Raw genomic sequence first — 15,844 nt, 5'->3', positions numbered from 1 at the left:
AGTCGACATTAAAAATGCATTTATAGCGTCCCAATTAGATTATAAGTTTTTGCTTTTGAAGCAGTCTCGAGGCACAATGGCTGGTATCGTATTTATACAATATCAACGTAATAATACTTATAGCTAATGCAACTACCAAAACTATGTTAGTTGGTAAACATAGAAAATAAGATCACTGAACAAAAAATGCGTTTGAATTACAGATAATACAACAACAAAGAATAGTAAATGCAGTAAGTTAAAATTCAAATACATGAGATATTAGCAGTAATGCAGGCAATGACTACTGCCACTGCCACCGCTATTGGTGTAAGCTGATAAATTGATAAGTGAAGGAAGAAATTAGATAGAGTATAAAAGTGTCCAAGAAAGTAATTGTAAATAACACATATACCAGCATGTCATAGTAAAAATAAGATTCTTAAAGATGATATGTAATCCCTCTATCAATATCAAAAATATATTAATTAAGGCATTAACATGATTACAAAAAGCTTAGATACAAAAAAGAACATTGATAAATTTGATCTTATTGCTTTGGATATACTATCAAACTAATTAAATCTATTTAAAACTACATGACAGAAATTTTATTCAATACTGAAAATGAGATTATCGATTAAAAATAAAGTTAAATATTTAAGAGAGCTAAGTCACATTCGAAAAAACGGTGGTCTAAAATGGCAAAAATTTGTTTTTTAAGTATTGAGCATAAAAGTATTTTTAATACAATTTATTTTATTACTTCTAATCCAGCTTATAAATAGACTAAAACTACAAAAATATAAAATTAAAATACATCATAATCAATTGCTTGTGATGGATATACCAAAATTGATTTACTAATTTCATTAACTATGTCAAATTCATACTAAAATAAGTAAAAAAAAATCTATTAAGATACACCTTTTTACAATAAGTAAAAGGTTATTTCGATTTTTAAATAAAGAAACCTTATTTGGCAACTATTGTACTTTTATGAATTATAGAATCTTAGGCAAAATGGCAGAGGGTACTTTATTGCAATATCTTTGCCAGGCCGTGCCATAGCGCCTCTGGCACCTGCTGTGATCCCTCCAAGCTCTGTGCAGTAGCATTAATATGGTCAGAAGAGCCGGTGTAGCAGCCACATAATGCTGGGATACTATACCAGGGATTGCTAGCGCTATGTGGATAAGGATGTCACCTAAATAGTTAGGATGGCGCAGCACACCCCATGTACTGGAGATGAGTAGCTTCTTGCCATGGAAAGTAGGCATGGAGTCCAGATCTGAAATTACATGAAAAAAATATTAAAAAAATAGGCTCATTTTCTTTGCAGTCATTTGGTAACATAATCCATAAACTTTTATTAATAACTGTCAACCTCCCACATTGTTTTATTAGAGCATCAAGTTAATCCAGGAACAAAAATAATGTGAACTAAACCACTAAGATAGCAAATGACTGAAAAAGTTTTCGTGATATATAAATATACCCTTTTCTGAATGTGGTTAAATATTGGTTATAATATTTACTATGTTAACTTGACAGTAATAGGGCGTTTTTTTTTTGTTGTCCCAAACACTTTTGTTCCAAATTTGCGATTTTTTTATGTTATTTCTACTCAGAATCACGAGCTCTTTCTATCCTAATAGGAGAAAAAAAGTGTCCCAAAATTTCCATACATTTTTCGATCTTTCCATTACGCGACCGCCATACAGTCTATGAAAAATGATGACGGAATGGAAAAAAAAACCTTAGGACACTTTTTTTCTCCTATTAGGATAGAAAGAGCTCGTGATTCTGAGTAGAAATAACATAAAAAATCCCAAATTTGAAAAAAGTGTTTGGGACAACAAAAAAAAAACGCCCATTTGCCTTGACGGTAGAACCACAAAATAGGTAGGTATACATAAGGTCTACACATACAAATATAACAATTATACCATGAAAAAATAGAATAAAACTTCATATATTAAACTTACGTGTCACACTTGGTTGCAGAGGGTTTTTCCTGAATTCATACTTTATGTTGTTGCTTATCATCATCAAAAGGAAGCCAGTTATGTAGATGACTGCAGCCACAATCAGGATGTTGTTTGGCAGTGTTATGTTAGCATCGGCCACAAATTTGGAGATGGTCGTGAAGTAGAATGGATAAAGAGCACTGGAAACTATCTGGTAGTACCCCAAGCCTTCGGAATGCCAGAAGAAAGTGGTAGTGACTCGGTATTCTCTCATTATGAAGTTTAACAAGTAGTTGATTTGCATCATTGAATACAGTATGATAGTCGGCTGTAGTTGCAATTTCGTCCAAATTTCATTGTAATTTTGTGGAGTTAAAATTAATGCTTCATTTTCTTTAGTCTGTAGATGAAAGCCTTGCTTGAAGATCAGGACTGAGAGAATTAGCTGAAAGTGAAAAATACATTCTAAATAAGTACAAAGTAATTTACAAACTTGGATACAAAAAGTGGAATAAGCCTGTTTAATAGGCTTTCAAGGTAATGCATATAAACATTAGAGCAACATTCCTGCATATAAATGCTCCATAATTTATTAATTATTATCTATTCTATCTGATACTTACTGCACTTATATTGGAGATCCTCGAAACCCAAATCTTGACATCCAGCTTCTTAATGAACGGGTGTATCTCTCTTCCCATCCAAAAATCATAAAGAACATATCCTGTGTTTCCATATGGGTTTAAGTTTGCACTTTTACGGCTTTTCAAAAACAGTGCCACAGATAGAATCACGGCAAATATGTATGCAATAACAGCCAGTTTCAAGTAATCCTTCAATATTGTGTCAGCATTGATAATTTGAAAGAAATCAAAGGTGAAAAGTGTTATGATGGTAAATATGCTAGAGAAGAAAGCATTGAAATAGTAGGTTTTATTGGAATCATCCATTCTGTCAGCTTTTGGGCCTAAAATTGGTAGTAGGGCCAAAAGTGCTTGTATAAGTACCTGGTCCAGGTACACAAGTGCAGATTTTAAACTGAACCATAGTGAGAGATTCTTCAACGCAGGCCAGTTTTTCAGGGGCTGGATAGTACATACTTTTGTGCAAGATATCAAAATAGACAACACAGTCAATGGTAACAGTAAAATGAGCATGGCTGATCCAATTCTTCCTCCAAACTCCCATTTACTTCCTTGCACAAGTCTGCTAACACTTTCTCTCAGAGGAGTCGCTAATCTCCTAGTCACCGATTTAGATTTCTGTCTCTTGTAATCTTCGTCTGAATTTTCACCTTCGGAAAATGTGTCAATCGATTGGCTGACGGATTTGCTGAGTGATTTACTGACGGACTGGCTAAGGCTGCGTCTGATGTCTGCTCCATTGATACTGGATTCCCGTAGCCTACTAGATCGACGCGGCGCAACTTCCTCAATCGGTTTCCGGTTTCTAAGACCGTAAACATCTTTCGACAGCTCACTTTCCAATCCGTTTAATGTTAAGTCAACAGTAAATGCCGGAGTGTAATCTTTGATGGAATATTCAGAGCGCCGCGTACGGACGCTACGATAAATCTCTTTGGTTGCACTAACGTCTTGCAGTTTTATTTCCACGTCTGATATCGTAGGTCGCTTCACTGGTGATTTTGGAGCAGTTTCGGTCGCTTCTTTTGTTGACCTCGATGGAGATTTTCGCGCGGGAAACTTCGGCGCTGGTTTGCGACTCGGAGATTTGCGCGCGGGCGACTTGCGGGAGGGCGACCTAGCGGGAGGCGAACTTTTACGTCCTCTAGCAGGCGATCGAGGTGGCGAAACTCCTTTCCGACCGCGCGGTGGACTTGAATCCACCATAGACGGCCTAACTCGGCCGCTTCTCGTAGACATCATAGTAGCATTCAATTAAAATTATTGTACAATGTTGTTTTCTTCTTGTTGCATCTAAAATTATCCTGGCACTGTCACCACACACGATGCCATTAGCGGTTAGGTACACTTTAAAGTCATCGAATCTTATGCAATTCCACAGTTTTCAAAATATTGTTTGCAGGTCAACGCACAACAAAGTCACAACACAACAATTTTCATTCACGCACACGCTTCTACTTTTCACGCCACACGCCACACATTCAACGTCAACGTCAACGACGCTAGAATGAATTCAAAATGCGGTCAGTGATTGGCTAAAAATAGTTGCCGCCGCTTTAAACCGGAAATGGTAGTAATCCATCTCCGTCTGACAATGTAGAAAAAAGAGAAAAAATATAATTGACACATTGTACCAACACAACGTAGAAACGGTATATTGCCATAACAAAAGTTATTAGATGTTATTTTTCAACTGACAGCATTTTTACGAAGAAATTATTGTAAGCCCGCAAGAAAAACCTTAAAATGAGACACAATACATTTATATTTTGTTTTCACCTAAGAATTTAATAGGTAGGTATACTTGGTCAATCAGATCTTGACAGTAGAAAAAGGCGGCAAATTTGAAAAATTTAGGCGCGAAGGGATATCGTCCCATAGAAAATTCGAATTTCGCGCCCTTTTTACTGACAAGATTTGGTTGACCAGCTTATATTATATTATATACTAAGTCGAGCAAAACAAAGAGGCACGGCCGTACCATCCTTTTCTCGAAGCGATTCAGGCCATTTTCGACGTCCTGTAATTTTGTGCTGGCTGAAGCTAGAACCCTGAATTTTCAGTGACCTATAGGGCTTAACATGCTTAAGATACATTCTCAAAAACATTAAATCTGAACTTGTAGTTTAAGAATTATTGTACGTCAAAGTTCCTTAGTTTTTCGACACTGACACACTCATTCACTCACCGATCATCATTCTCGATCTCATACTTCTAGCATACCCACAAGTTTAACATTTTAAACATAAGTAGTTTTTAGCTTATCAAGCCATAGAAAACCTAAAAATATTGCAATATCAGTCACGTTTTAAAGATCTAATAACTGCATAAGTAAGTTTGTAATCCCATATAAATATATGATATTACAAAGTTACTGTTGCAGTTCCTACAAATAGTAGGTAAAGTAAAGGTACACAACGATGTACGATGTGAGTATGAATGAAGATGTGTTTAAATATGATATGTGTATACATAGTATGGGTATGAGTACCCGAAAAGAAGGACTGTCTACAAAAAGAGATGAGATCCCATCAAAAACATTACATGTAAAAAGGTGCCAGTCTCGCACCGCTTTTACTACAAAAAGTTTTGAGATGTAATGTGAAACCAAGTCGGTTATTCAGGTTCAGTGCCAGCGGGTGTTAAAACCGTATCAATAAAAAAAAAAAAAAAAAAAAAAAAAACGTTTGTTCAGAGATCTTTCTTATAACTAATTATAGTGTGTCAAAGGACTGTTCCATTGCAAACATAGCAGAGAGATTCATACTATCTTTGTCTTACACTAGTACTAGCACCCAAAAGAAAAGGATGAGTATAGTTTTTTTGGTTCCTATTTACTGACAAGATTTGGTTGACCAGCTATACATATATTCTTCTGCCAAACCACAGAGTGGTTTGTTGGCAGACGAGGTAAGATAAGGTAAGATATCTTTAATTTGTAATACATATAATATAATGACTTGGCAATCGCACATAATGCTTTACTCGTACCGTACTCGTAAATATGTGTAAGTAATGCTCAAACTGCAATTAGCGCTAGCGTTATGTTCAATTAGAATTATTTTTAATAGGTGTCGATGATCCTTATGTCATTATGCAGCCGTGCGATGGCCAAGTCATTATACGTATTACAAATTAAAAATATCTTAATTATTGATACGGTAAATAATACGGTTTTAACACCCCCTGGCACTGATTAAAATAACCGACTTGGTTTCACATTACATCTCAAAACTTTTTTGTAGTAAAAGCGGTGCGAGACTGGCACCTTTTTACATGTAATGTTTTTGATGGGATATACATTATACAATGCATACAATTAATGCAATTTATCATTTTTGACATATAACCATTATAAATTGAGCCCTAAACTGTAACCGACCGTTACGGTTTGCGGTTCAATTTGTACTGCTTAATGATCAATTGCAATTACCGTTCGGCCAACACTGCCTCGAGCCCATGAGTTGTTACCAGTCATGCAAAGTAACAGCTTGGCAACAGCTAGATCATAATAGGTACCTATTAACCTATTGCGTATTTGGGAAATTCATTTAATCTTTTACTTTCATGTGTTCTTTCATTCACTTCATGAGAAAACGCATATTACGTATTGCAATTAGCCATTGTTAGAGTCTGTGCGGAAAGAGAAATGTATGGGGCCCAATACATCCCACGACTCTTCTCTTTCCGCACAGACTCTACCGGGTACTTACGTACTTACTATCACGACGGTCTAGCATGAGTTGCGTTCTCGCGCGCGACTCCATACATCAAGCGCGACTTCAAGTGGTGCTCTTGGAACGCTACCGTGTGCGAACCTCCATTCAATGAAGCCTGCTGCCTCCAAATTGACATACCTAATTGTTTAACTGTTCTGGGCTTATATAGGTCTCCTTCCTTTAAGAATACTGCCAACTTCTTGCTCGCTCTGGATGAATTAATAAGCAATTCTAATAATACGAAGCAATTTATTATTGCTGGCGATATTAATATTGATATACTTTCAGGGGCCTTATTCGACATGCCAATTTTGACGTCGCATGTTGAAGTTCATTTGAATCTGAACTATCGTGGGTTGTCGAATAGGTAAAGATCATTATCTGTCAGTGAATCTCATGTAAACAAATCATTTCATCGCTAGACTTGATTGTCTATTGGTATGGCCGCCATGTTTGGATTTATGACATTTAAAAGGGGATTCTATGGCATAGAGTAAACTGCATTTCTATTTTCTATAGTTTTTTGATTCCTCTACTCGACGCAAGATGGAGTTAACAGTCAAATTTTGATCTTGGCGTTATAAAAATAAACCGCAAGAACATGACATGCAGTTGCGTTGGTGTAGATCTATCATGAAAACGAATATATGACAATTGTCCAGAATTAAAAAAAACTTGACAATAAACATACAGCAATACATATACCACTAAATGTCAAAAAGAAAACAGATTTATTATAATTACTAGGTAACAAATTATATATAAAGTTTAAATTTTAAACCAATCGTCGTGGTTCTTAGCAATGAACTTCTTGTAACTTGTGTGAAAAATATCATTTGATATTACACCAATTAAATTACTTTATGGTGAAGTAAAATATCATGAGTCATGAGGAAGACGGAGTAGCCAGTAGCCACAATAAGCTATATTTTTGTCCTCTGGGTTAGATGGCAGTGAAATAGGGAGAGATAGTGAAGAATGCGGCAAAATAAGCATTTATTGTGTTGTTAGTAGTTAGTAGACTAAAATATTTTGACTAATTTAGATTATTTTTATGCCAAAAAAGTAATACAAGCTATTCATGTTCCACTTAGTAATAAAATACGGACTTTTCTGAATATGTGGTTTACGAAATGTGTTAAGGTACAACTTGTGGTTTATTAACGTGGTTTAGAAATAGGCAGCTTGAGTTGAGAGAGGTGATGAGTAAATTGTTTCATTTTTTTACAATTTTGAGCGTTTATAGGAGAATGTGTGGAGCAAGCATTATTTGACGTGTAGGTGTGGGTTCAACAAAAAGATCGCTTGTCAATAAGGCATTCTTGCTGTTAAAATTCAATTATTAATAGCCTTTATCGACCATCAGCAATGTAGTCCCTTTTTGATTGATGGAAATTGTCACGTAAGTTCCACTACTCGCCGCCGCATCGCCTACAGCGCATTCGTTGGTCTATCGCTCACAAGATGTCATTAATTCATGTAAACTTACGTACTGAAAAAAAAAAAGTTTTACTCTTTGCTATAAATTACCCTTTCGCACGTCAAAAACTCCAAGATGGTGCCGAAGGTCATAGAGAACCAAGTCTACCTTTGGAATCATTACTTGTCAAAATTTGACATTAGCAATCCACAGTTAGGTGACAACCAAACCAAACCATTATAAACCTTAAAGTAATAATAAAACAAAGTTGTTTTTTGTTAAATTATTGTTTGTACCAAATGAACTTCAGCACTTGATGAACTTCAAATGAACTTCAACAGTTGAATTTCAAATGACGCGAAATTTGACAGTTGCACATGTCGAATAGGGGCCCAGATGATGTGCACAGAGCTAATGTTACAGAATACTTGTGTCTCATGAGCGAACATGGGTTGGCTTCAGCTATAAGTAAACCCACTAGAGAGCGCGCTTGCTTAGACCACATTTTTGTCAGATCGAAATTTATAGTAGTAGGTATGGTTTGCGAATCAGATATAACAGATCACAAGATGGTTGCCGTTGGTATCACCTTAACCCGACCCAGGCCAGTAGTCAAGAATAAGCTCCGATCACTTATCGACTTTGGTGGCATCGCTGCTGAACTTTCATTGGTCAACTGGGCCCCGGTCTTGGAGGCAAACGACATGAATCTGGCTCTTGATTTATTTATGTCAACCTTCAGATCTGCAGTTGCAAATAACACGCGGGAAGTAACTATAAGTAGAACGAAGTTTACATTAAAACCATGGATGACGCCAGGCCTGCTTCGATGTGCTCGGCATCGAGACAGATTACACCTAAAGGCAAGGCAAAATCCGAATGACGAAATTGCAAAAGTAACTTACAACCGGTACAAAAATTTCTTTAACAACCTTCTAAGGAAACTAAAGCACGAACACGAACAAAGCCTTCTCTTGACCCATAACAAAAACCCCAAGAAGCTGTGGAGTACGATAAGAAACATATGCAACATCCCAAAGAAACCGACTCAACACGCTGACTTAATTGATCCTAGTGACCCCAAGCAGTCTTTGAATAGGTGTAATAACTTCTTTTCGTCGGCGGGTAAAAAGCTTGCAGATACATTTTTGGCTCAAACTGGGGATTGTGAGAAGACTTTAGCCGCCAAGGTAAATATAAGAGAAAGTCCCTCCGAATCCTTCTTCATGCACCCTACAAATGTCAATGAAATCAGGAATATTATTTCGCAGCTTAAAAATAATAGTGCGCCGGGCCTGGATGGTCTCAGCGGCGATCTGATCAAATCTGTTGGCCACTTATTATTGCAACCATTAGTACATATTTATAACCTAAGTTTAAGTACGGGTCACTTTCCAGAACAGTGGAAAATAGCATCTATCACCCCCATATATAAGGACGGCCCTAAGAATGAACCTTGTAACTATAGACCTATATCCCTACTCAGTGTACTCTCGAAGATTCTGGAAAAACTGGTCAATAACAGACTCATCAGGTTCCTAGAAAGGAGTGGAGTACTGTCTGAGAGACAATTCGGCTTTAGGGCACATAGGTCCACTGAGGATGCCATCTCGCTCTTGGCCAATCTAATTTTTGCCAACTTGGACAATAACATAAACTGTATCGGCGTCTTCTTGGACCTGGCCAAGGCCTTTGACACTGTGTCTAGACCAATACTCCTTAAAAAGCTTGAAAAATTGGGGATACGGGGCGTGTCACTGGCCTGGTTCGAAAGCTATCTATTGGACAGAAGGCAACTGGTTAAAGTGGATTGCCACAAGAGCGAGCTGGATAAAGTGGAATTTGGGGTCCCACAGGGGAGCGTGCTTGGTCCTACATTATTCTTAATCTACATTAATGACATTCACAACATTTCCCTTTCCCAAGCTGAAATAATCTGCTATGCTGATGACACAGTGATCCTGTTTAAAGGTGATACTTGGGAGGGTGTTTTTGCTGCAGCAGAAAAGGGTATGAGTAACGTCGCCTGCTGGCTACGAGATAACCTTCTAACCCTAAATAGCAAAAAGACTAAATTCCTGTGTTTTCATAAATCTGCCGCTTCCAGCCCCTCTAAATCTAAACAATTAATCAAAATTCATAATTGCAATAATGTCAATAGCTTATTATCGTGTTCTTGTGAAGTAATATGTCGTACCGACTCTATCAAATATCTCGGCTTACTTATAGACGAAAACTTAAATTTCAAAGCCCAAATAAAATGTCTCTCTAACAGAATTAGGAAAACGATGTACATATTTAAGAAACTAAGACATTCCGCAGACTTGAGACTCTTAAAAAATATATATATCTCCCTATGTCAGTCTCTAATCACATACGCTATCTCAGTATGGGGCAGTGCCGCCAAGACGTCAATATTAATGGCTGAAAGAGCTCAACGTTCGGTCTTAAAGGTAATGCTCAAAAAGCCCTTCCGATATCCGACAAGCAGCCTCTACCAAGAAGCTAAAGTACTCACAGTCCGCCAGCTCTACATACATAAAGTCTGTCTTTCGATACATAAAAACGCGGCTAAGTCTGAAAATTATGCAGAATTACTTTCTAAACGCGTATTTAAATTACCTATCCCGAGGGTAAATTCCGCTTTTGGGAGACGATTTGGCGGCGTCCTTAGTTCTTTGATCTACAATACGGCCGTAAAGTTCCAGAGCGAATTAATTAATTGCACTGTGCATGTAGCTAAAAGGTTACTTTTTAATTGGTTATTATCACTTGATTATAATGAGACTGAGACATTACTTCTAAAAATTGTTTAACACAATTCTCGAATAAATGTAAAACTAACTAAACTAGACTAAAATTGTATAACTCTAAAAACTTTTTAACTGAAAACTTTAATAGATATAAAAATAACTGATTAGACTGAGATATTATAACTGATACTAAAGGTGAACCTAGAAACAAAAATTAGTAGTAATGTAATAACAGATAGACTTACATAGTTTACACAATTGTTAAAATTAGAATTAGGTATCTTTCTCCTCTTAAGTTAACTTGCATGACATACAATGTACATCTGGTCTCCCGCGATACAGGCCTAGCCTAGTGCGGGGACTCCTGGAATCTCGGCATGTCAATTTAGTTATGCACAACTCTTACCAGTAACTCGTGTTGTAACCACTGTTGTATCCTTTCCGTGCAATAAAATATATTTTTATCTTTATCTTTATCTTATCTTTATCTTAGCACTACCAATACTACCATAGGGAAATTTAGTAAGCAATTAAGCATAGAGTGCCACTCCATACATTCGTTTTAGTATCAAACGCCTATTATTTTCGTAGCCGACATCTAGCAACGAGTAGCGGAATTATCAGGCCCCGTAGACAATATGCCAATCGCCATAGAGAATAAAATACATAGAGTGCTCACTCCATACATCAGTTTTAGTACCAAAAAGACTATTAGCATCTAGCATCGAGTAGCGGAACTATCAGTACTGCTACTTGACAATAGATGTAGCCACCGACCGGAAAGTCTTATGCTGTTGAGATAAGACTTTCCGGTCGGTGCTACATCTATTGTCAAGTAGCAGTACTGATAGTTCCGCTACTCGATGCTAGATGTAGATGTAGACACTGAAATTAATAGTTTGAACTGATGTATGGAGTGAGCAGTTGAGCACTCTATATGTATTTTTTTCTCTATGCAATCGCTAACGCTCCGTAGCGAATAAAATGCAAATGTCATTGTCACACTAATATGGACATAATATGGAAGAGTGACAGAGAGACACAAAGCGATTCGATGGCGAAGCGATAGCGATTGTCACCTTGGCTTGGCTAGGCCGCAGTACCTCTACTTGATACTAGATGTCTCGAGTGTCACGGTCACGACTCCCGCAAAATTGTATATAATAATTACAAGCAGGTGTTGAAAATACAGCTTCGGTTATAAAATTAGCTGAAAATGGTTGAGCATATGGACATGGTCCGAAATAAAATATTGAATTGAATTGAAATTAAACTTTACGGTCGTTGCAACATCTATACCTCGGCCCTACTCACGCGATTAGCTTGCAACGCTCCATACTTCATATTGCCGGTCCTTTGACTCGCGCCAAAAAACCGACAAAATAGGGAGCGGTGGGCATGAAGAGTAGCGCAGTCCATCTAATCGCAGCCACACTACAGGCTTCGTCACACAGGAGCGTTTTGTTGTTAAATACGAAGACCATTTTTTGAGCATTTGTTGGTTAAAAAACATTTTATTATTATCATGAGTCTGATTTGTTTAACTGTATTCATTATTTCTGTTAAACAAAAATATATCTTAGCTAACGTCATCTAACGTTGAGCTTTGTTAGCGATCAGTTTTCATAATAATTGTGACTCAAAATGTTCGCATGTCATGCCGAATATTCGGTATTCGGCCAAAACCTATTCTGGGCATCTCTACTAATTATAACACTCGTAAAGTGTTATTCGTTCTGAAAGTAAAAAGTTGGTTCTACCAATACCCAGCACAATTTCGCGTAGGTACCTACATGAAGTCTACGAGATTAGAGATAACTACGAGTATAATAGTGATAGATTATCGTAAAGATAAGGTAAACGTACTGGTGCTCGACGCGGTCCCAGTACATGTCATCTTGAAACTTAAGTCATTGTCAATAGAGGTGACAGCAGGATGTCATCTATTGGGCATTAGCATGTCGAGCACTAGTACGTTTACCTTACCTATGCTTCAACGTATAGTTTTTACAAACATCAAATCCTAAACACGCGTAAGTACTTACTTTGACTTATTTATACCGAGCTTGAACGCCAATTTCACATATTATTACTCAAGGTCAATACACGAAATAATTTGAAGGATATGAGACGGTAAAAAACTCGTAATACATGGTTTCGATCATAATAGTAAGCTAAATTAGATTGCTGAATCCGATTACGCTTTTCATAATTAGGTACACTTAATATGTAGTCATCTCCTAATCCTAAAAATGTAGTCATATATCCTAATCCCATTTTTTTCATAAACCATCCCATAATAACAGTGTGCCTGATAAAATTGGTAGCTGGAGGAATTTTACACAGAAACAAATGTCTCAACCAAAAAATATATTTTGAAAAAAACTTTATTTCACAGCACTAAAAAACGATTATTACAATATAAACAGTGACTCATGAGCCCATGATCATGACTCTGGTGTTTTAAATTAATCAGCCAATCACAAACGTTCATAAATGCAAGTCACTTAAGTGTAGTCACTGTGATGCTAATCATTTAATCAATAATAATAAACTAAACTAGTGTCCAAAAAGATATACAAATGCTAAGCCCCTTAACTCTAATTTATAAGTGATTGCAGTTATATGTGTGTTTAAATATTTTAATCACATTAAAAACAAAAGCATGTTTACAAGAAATTCTTTGTACCTATGTGTTACCTATTACTTCAATTATTACATTTTCAAGCTGGTCAATTAACTGATAAGATTGAAGGGTGACCCTCTGTTAAACATCAAAATATAAAAGTAGGTATAGGATATAGGTTGACATAGTTAAGAGAATATAAACTGTTCCATAATAATTTAAAAAGATCATCTTCAACATTTGTTTTGTTGTTGATTTCAAGTTTTTATGAACTGATTGCTGTATGGTCCAAATAATCCAACATACACTGATCCAAAACATGTCATACTTAATAAAAACAACAACCATTGACTTGTAGCAACAGGGAATCCATAGAACTTGATTCTAACTGGGTTGCCTAATTTGAGTCGTCTCCTAATATATATATATATCTCCTATATTAGATGCCTCGCCACTGCTATGTAGTAAATTTATATGCTTTTATTATGAATAATTTTCCCTTAGCTACATTACACAACCATTGTAAGTTACCAGTACTTTTCCAGGGACTTGACAAGGTCAAGCGGGTCAGTTTTTGGCCCATGGCGCTCAACTGGGATGCCATTTTTGTCAATGATGAACTTGGTGAAGTTCCATTTGATGAAGTTGCCGAGGGTGCCTCCTTGCTTATGCTGAAAAGAAAAGTCAATTTTAACTGATATTTTTAGTTTAATTTAGTTTTATCCTGATTTGGCAAAGGAAATTGTATAATTTTAAATCAATCAATAATTGTAACAATGTTAATTTTGTGTTACATATAATATTTATTAATATGTCAGTAACACTTTATTGCCAACCAACAATAATTAACCATTTTCTCAAAAATATAATAGGAACAATTTATTTACAGTATTGAAAATAATAAATCAATAACAATAAAATTCAAAGTCACTGCTACATTTTCTACCCACTGGTAAGAGCTTTAATTGGAGCAAGGTCAAAGAAAGCAATTTGATATTGATTTTTCTTCAACTAGGTATGCTATGACTCACACCTAATGGAAAAATAATTTGGCTGTGGAAATGACAAGATAATTTATAGCATTATCTATTTAATTGAAATGATGATAAGCAAGTATTTTCTAGGTCAATTGCTATAACAACTATTGATCATCATGTTCCTAGTGAAATTCAAGTTTTTTTATGATACCTAGTTTACTTGTAACATCCAGCAGTTAATATAATTATATTATGTAGAGATAGCACTTCCAATCAACCCTAATTAACATATATTAGACCATAGACTAGGAATCCTCTAGACGGAGTTTGGAGCAATTATTTCATGAAACCTATGCTGCCAAAAATACTGGGGTGCGTGGGACGAGGTGAGCGAGTCCCGTGCCGTAATTGGTCCGTTCAAAGACACGGACGTCACACAAAGACACTGACTCGAAGATGGGGTAAAACTACTGTATATTTCTGGCAGAGGGGGTAGCGTTACTATGCTCAGTCTAGAGGATGTCTTGTCTGTGTATTAGGCTTACCTTAAGGAACTTCCATAGAGGATCAGCATTGTCGCCATTAACGTCGATTTTTTCGAATAAGTCAAATTTGACTTTGCGGTCTTTAGCAAAGCACACAATAGCCTCAGGGTCTCCTGGCTCCTGACCGGCGAACTGGTTGCAAGGGAACGCCAAAATACGCAGACCTAAGCAAGAAAAAGCAAGTCAAATTATCTATTAAGTATAAATAATAAATAGATAAATAAATATTATAGGACATTATTACACAAATTGACTAAGCCCCACGGTAAGCTGACAAGAAAGCTTGTGTTGTGGGTAGTTGGGTACTCAGACAACGATATATATAATATACAAATACTTAAATACATAGAAAACAACCAAGACTCAGGAACAAATATCTGTGCTCACACAAATAAATGCCCTTACTGGGATTCGAACCCAGGACCGCGGCTTCACAGGCAGGGTCACTACCCACTAGGCCAGACCGGTCGTCAGTATGTTGATGATTATCTTTCTAGATTCGATGGAACTCACCTTTGCTCTCCGCGTATTGTTCGTAAAGTTCGTTGAGTTGTTTGTAGTTGTTAGCGGTCAAACCGCACTGCGATGCAACATTTACTACGATGCAAACATGGCCCTTGTATACATCCAGTTTCACATCTTCACCCTTTATGTTTTTCACCGTAAACTCATGAATAGAAGTTGCGCTCTTATAATCCGGATTATTCGCTGCCATTTTACTAGAAATAAGATGATACCGTATAAAACCAACCAAACAAATGTAACTATGACTGTGACAGTGTCGTCAGGCAGAGTTTGACACCTGACAAATTAGTGATGAGATGTTTATTCTAGGAACCGGCGAAGGGAAGGCGTCATAATAACACTTGTTGCGTAACACTGTCAATAATAATATTTGCTATTGTATTTTAATTACTTACACACTGCTTAATTGGACCCTTGATAAACAAACAACGTTGCCAACAATAGGCACGACAAGCTTAGAAAATGCTCTAATTCCGAATGTCATGATATTAGTTGAAACTCCTATATATAGATAGCGTATGGTAGCTTTGGTGACAGTCCAGTTGACAGTTCAAATGTTTCAAAGCGTGGTAATAACACTAATAACTATCACTATCAAACTAAACTACCGCAAAATAACTTGCTTTGATTTAATAATTGCCGTATTTTATAATACGCTGCCTGTTCTCTTTGACGACGTACCGCCC

At 36.6% G+C, this 15,844-nt stretch overlaps 2 protein-coding genes across 2 annotated transcripts; both read right to left on the bottom strand.

The window, feature by feature from the left end:
- Positions 1 to 522: 522 nt before the first annotated feature.
- LOC134651808 (delta(14)-sterol reductase TM7SF2) lies at positions 523 to 4,241 on the bottom strand. The gene is made up of 3 exons (XM_063506919.1): positions 2,573 to 4,241; positions 1,968 to 2,394; positions 523 to 1,270 (listed from the first exon to the last, which is right to left on the bottom strand). The coding sequence occupies exons 1-3, from the start codon at positions 3,833 to 3,835 to the stop codon at positions 984 to 986; spliced, it is 1,977 nt and encodes a 658-aa protein (XP_063362989.1). The 5' UTR covers positions 3,836 to 4,241; the 3' UTR covers positions 523 to 983.
- Positions 4,242 to 13,579: 9,338 nt separating this feature from the next.
- Positions 13,580 to 15,670, bottom strand: LOC134651438 (uncharacterized). Its single transcript, XM_063506545.1, has 4 exons — positions 15,554 to 15,670; positions 15,147 to 15,352; positions 14,634 to 14,797; positions 13,580 to 13,782 (listed from the first exon to the last, which is right to left on the bottom strand). Exons 1-4 carry the CDS (start codon positions 15,640 to 15,642, stop codon positions 13,639 to 13,641), a joined length of 603 nt encoding a protein of 200 aa, XP_063362615.1. The 5' UTR covers positions 15,643 to 15,670; the 3' UTR covers positions 13,580 to 13,638.
- Between the last annotated feature and the right edge of the window lie 174 nt (positions 15,671 to 15,844).

This window comes from Cydia amplana, chromosome 10, assembly GCF_948474715.1.
Source record: "Cydia amplana chromosome 10, ilCydAmpl1.1, whole genome shotgun sequence".
NCBI lineage: Eukaryota > Metazoa > Arthropoda > Insecta > Lepidoptera > Tortricidae > Cydia > Cydia amplana.
This window is presented reverse-complemented; position numbering and strand designations above follow the sequence as displayed.

Coding starts and splice junctions, on each gene's coding strand:
- LOC134651438 (XM_063506545.1), bottom strand. CDS start 15,642: ATGACATTCGGAATTAGAGCATTTTCTAAGCTTGTCGTGCCTATTGTT. Junction 14,798..15,146: donor ACAATACGCGGAGAGCAAAG/GTGAGTTCCATC, acceptor TTTCTTGCTTAG/GTCTGCGTATTTTGGCGTTC. Junction 13,783..14,633: donor CTCTATGGAAGTTCCTTAAG/GTAAGCCTAATA, acceptor TTTTCTTTTCAG/CATAAGCAAGGAGGCACCCT.
- LOC134651808 (XM_063506919.1), bottom strand. CDS start 3,835: ATGATGTCTACGAGAAGCGGCCGAGTTAGGCCGTCTATGGTGGATTCA. Junction 2,395..2,572: donor GGATCTCCAATATAAGTGCA/GTAAGTATCAGA, acceptor TTTCACTTTCAG/CTAATTCTCTCAGTCCTGAT. Junction 1,271..1,967: donor TCTGCAACCAAGTGTGACAC/GTAAGTTTAATA, acceptor ATGTAATTTCAG/ATCTGGACTCCATGCCTACT.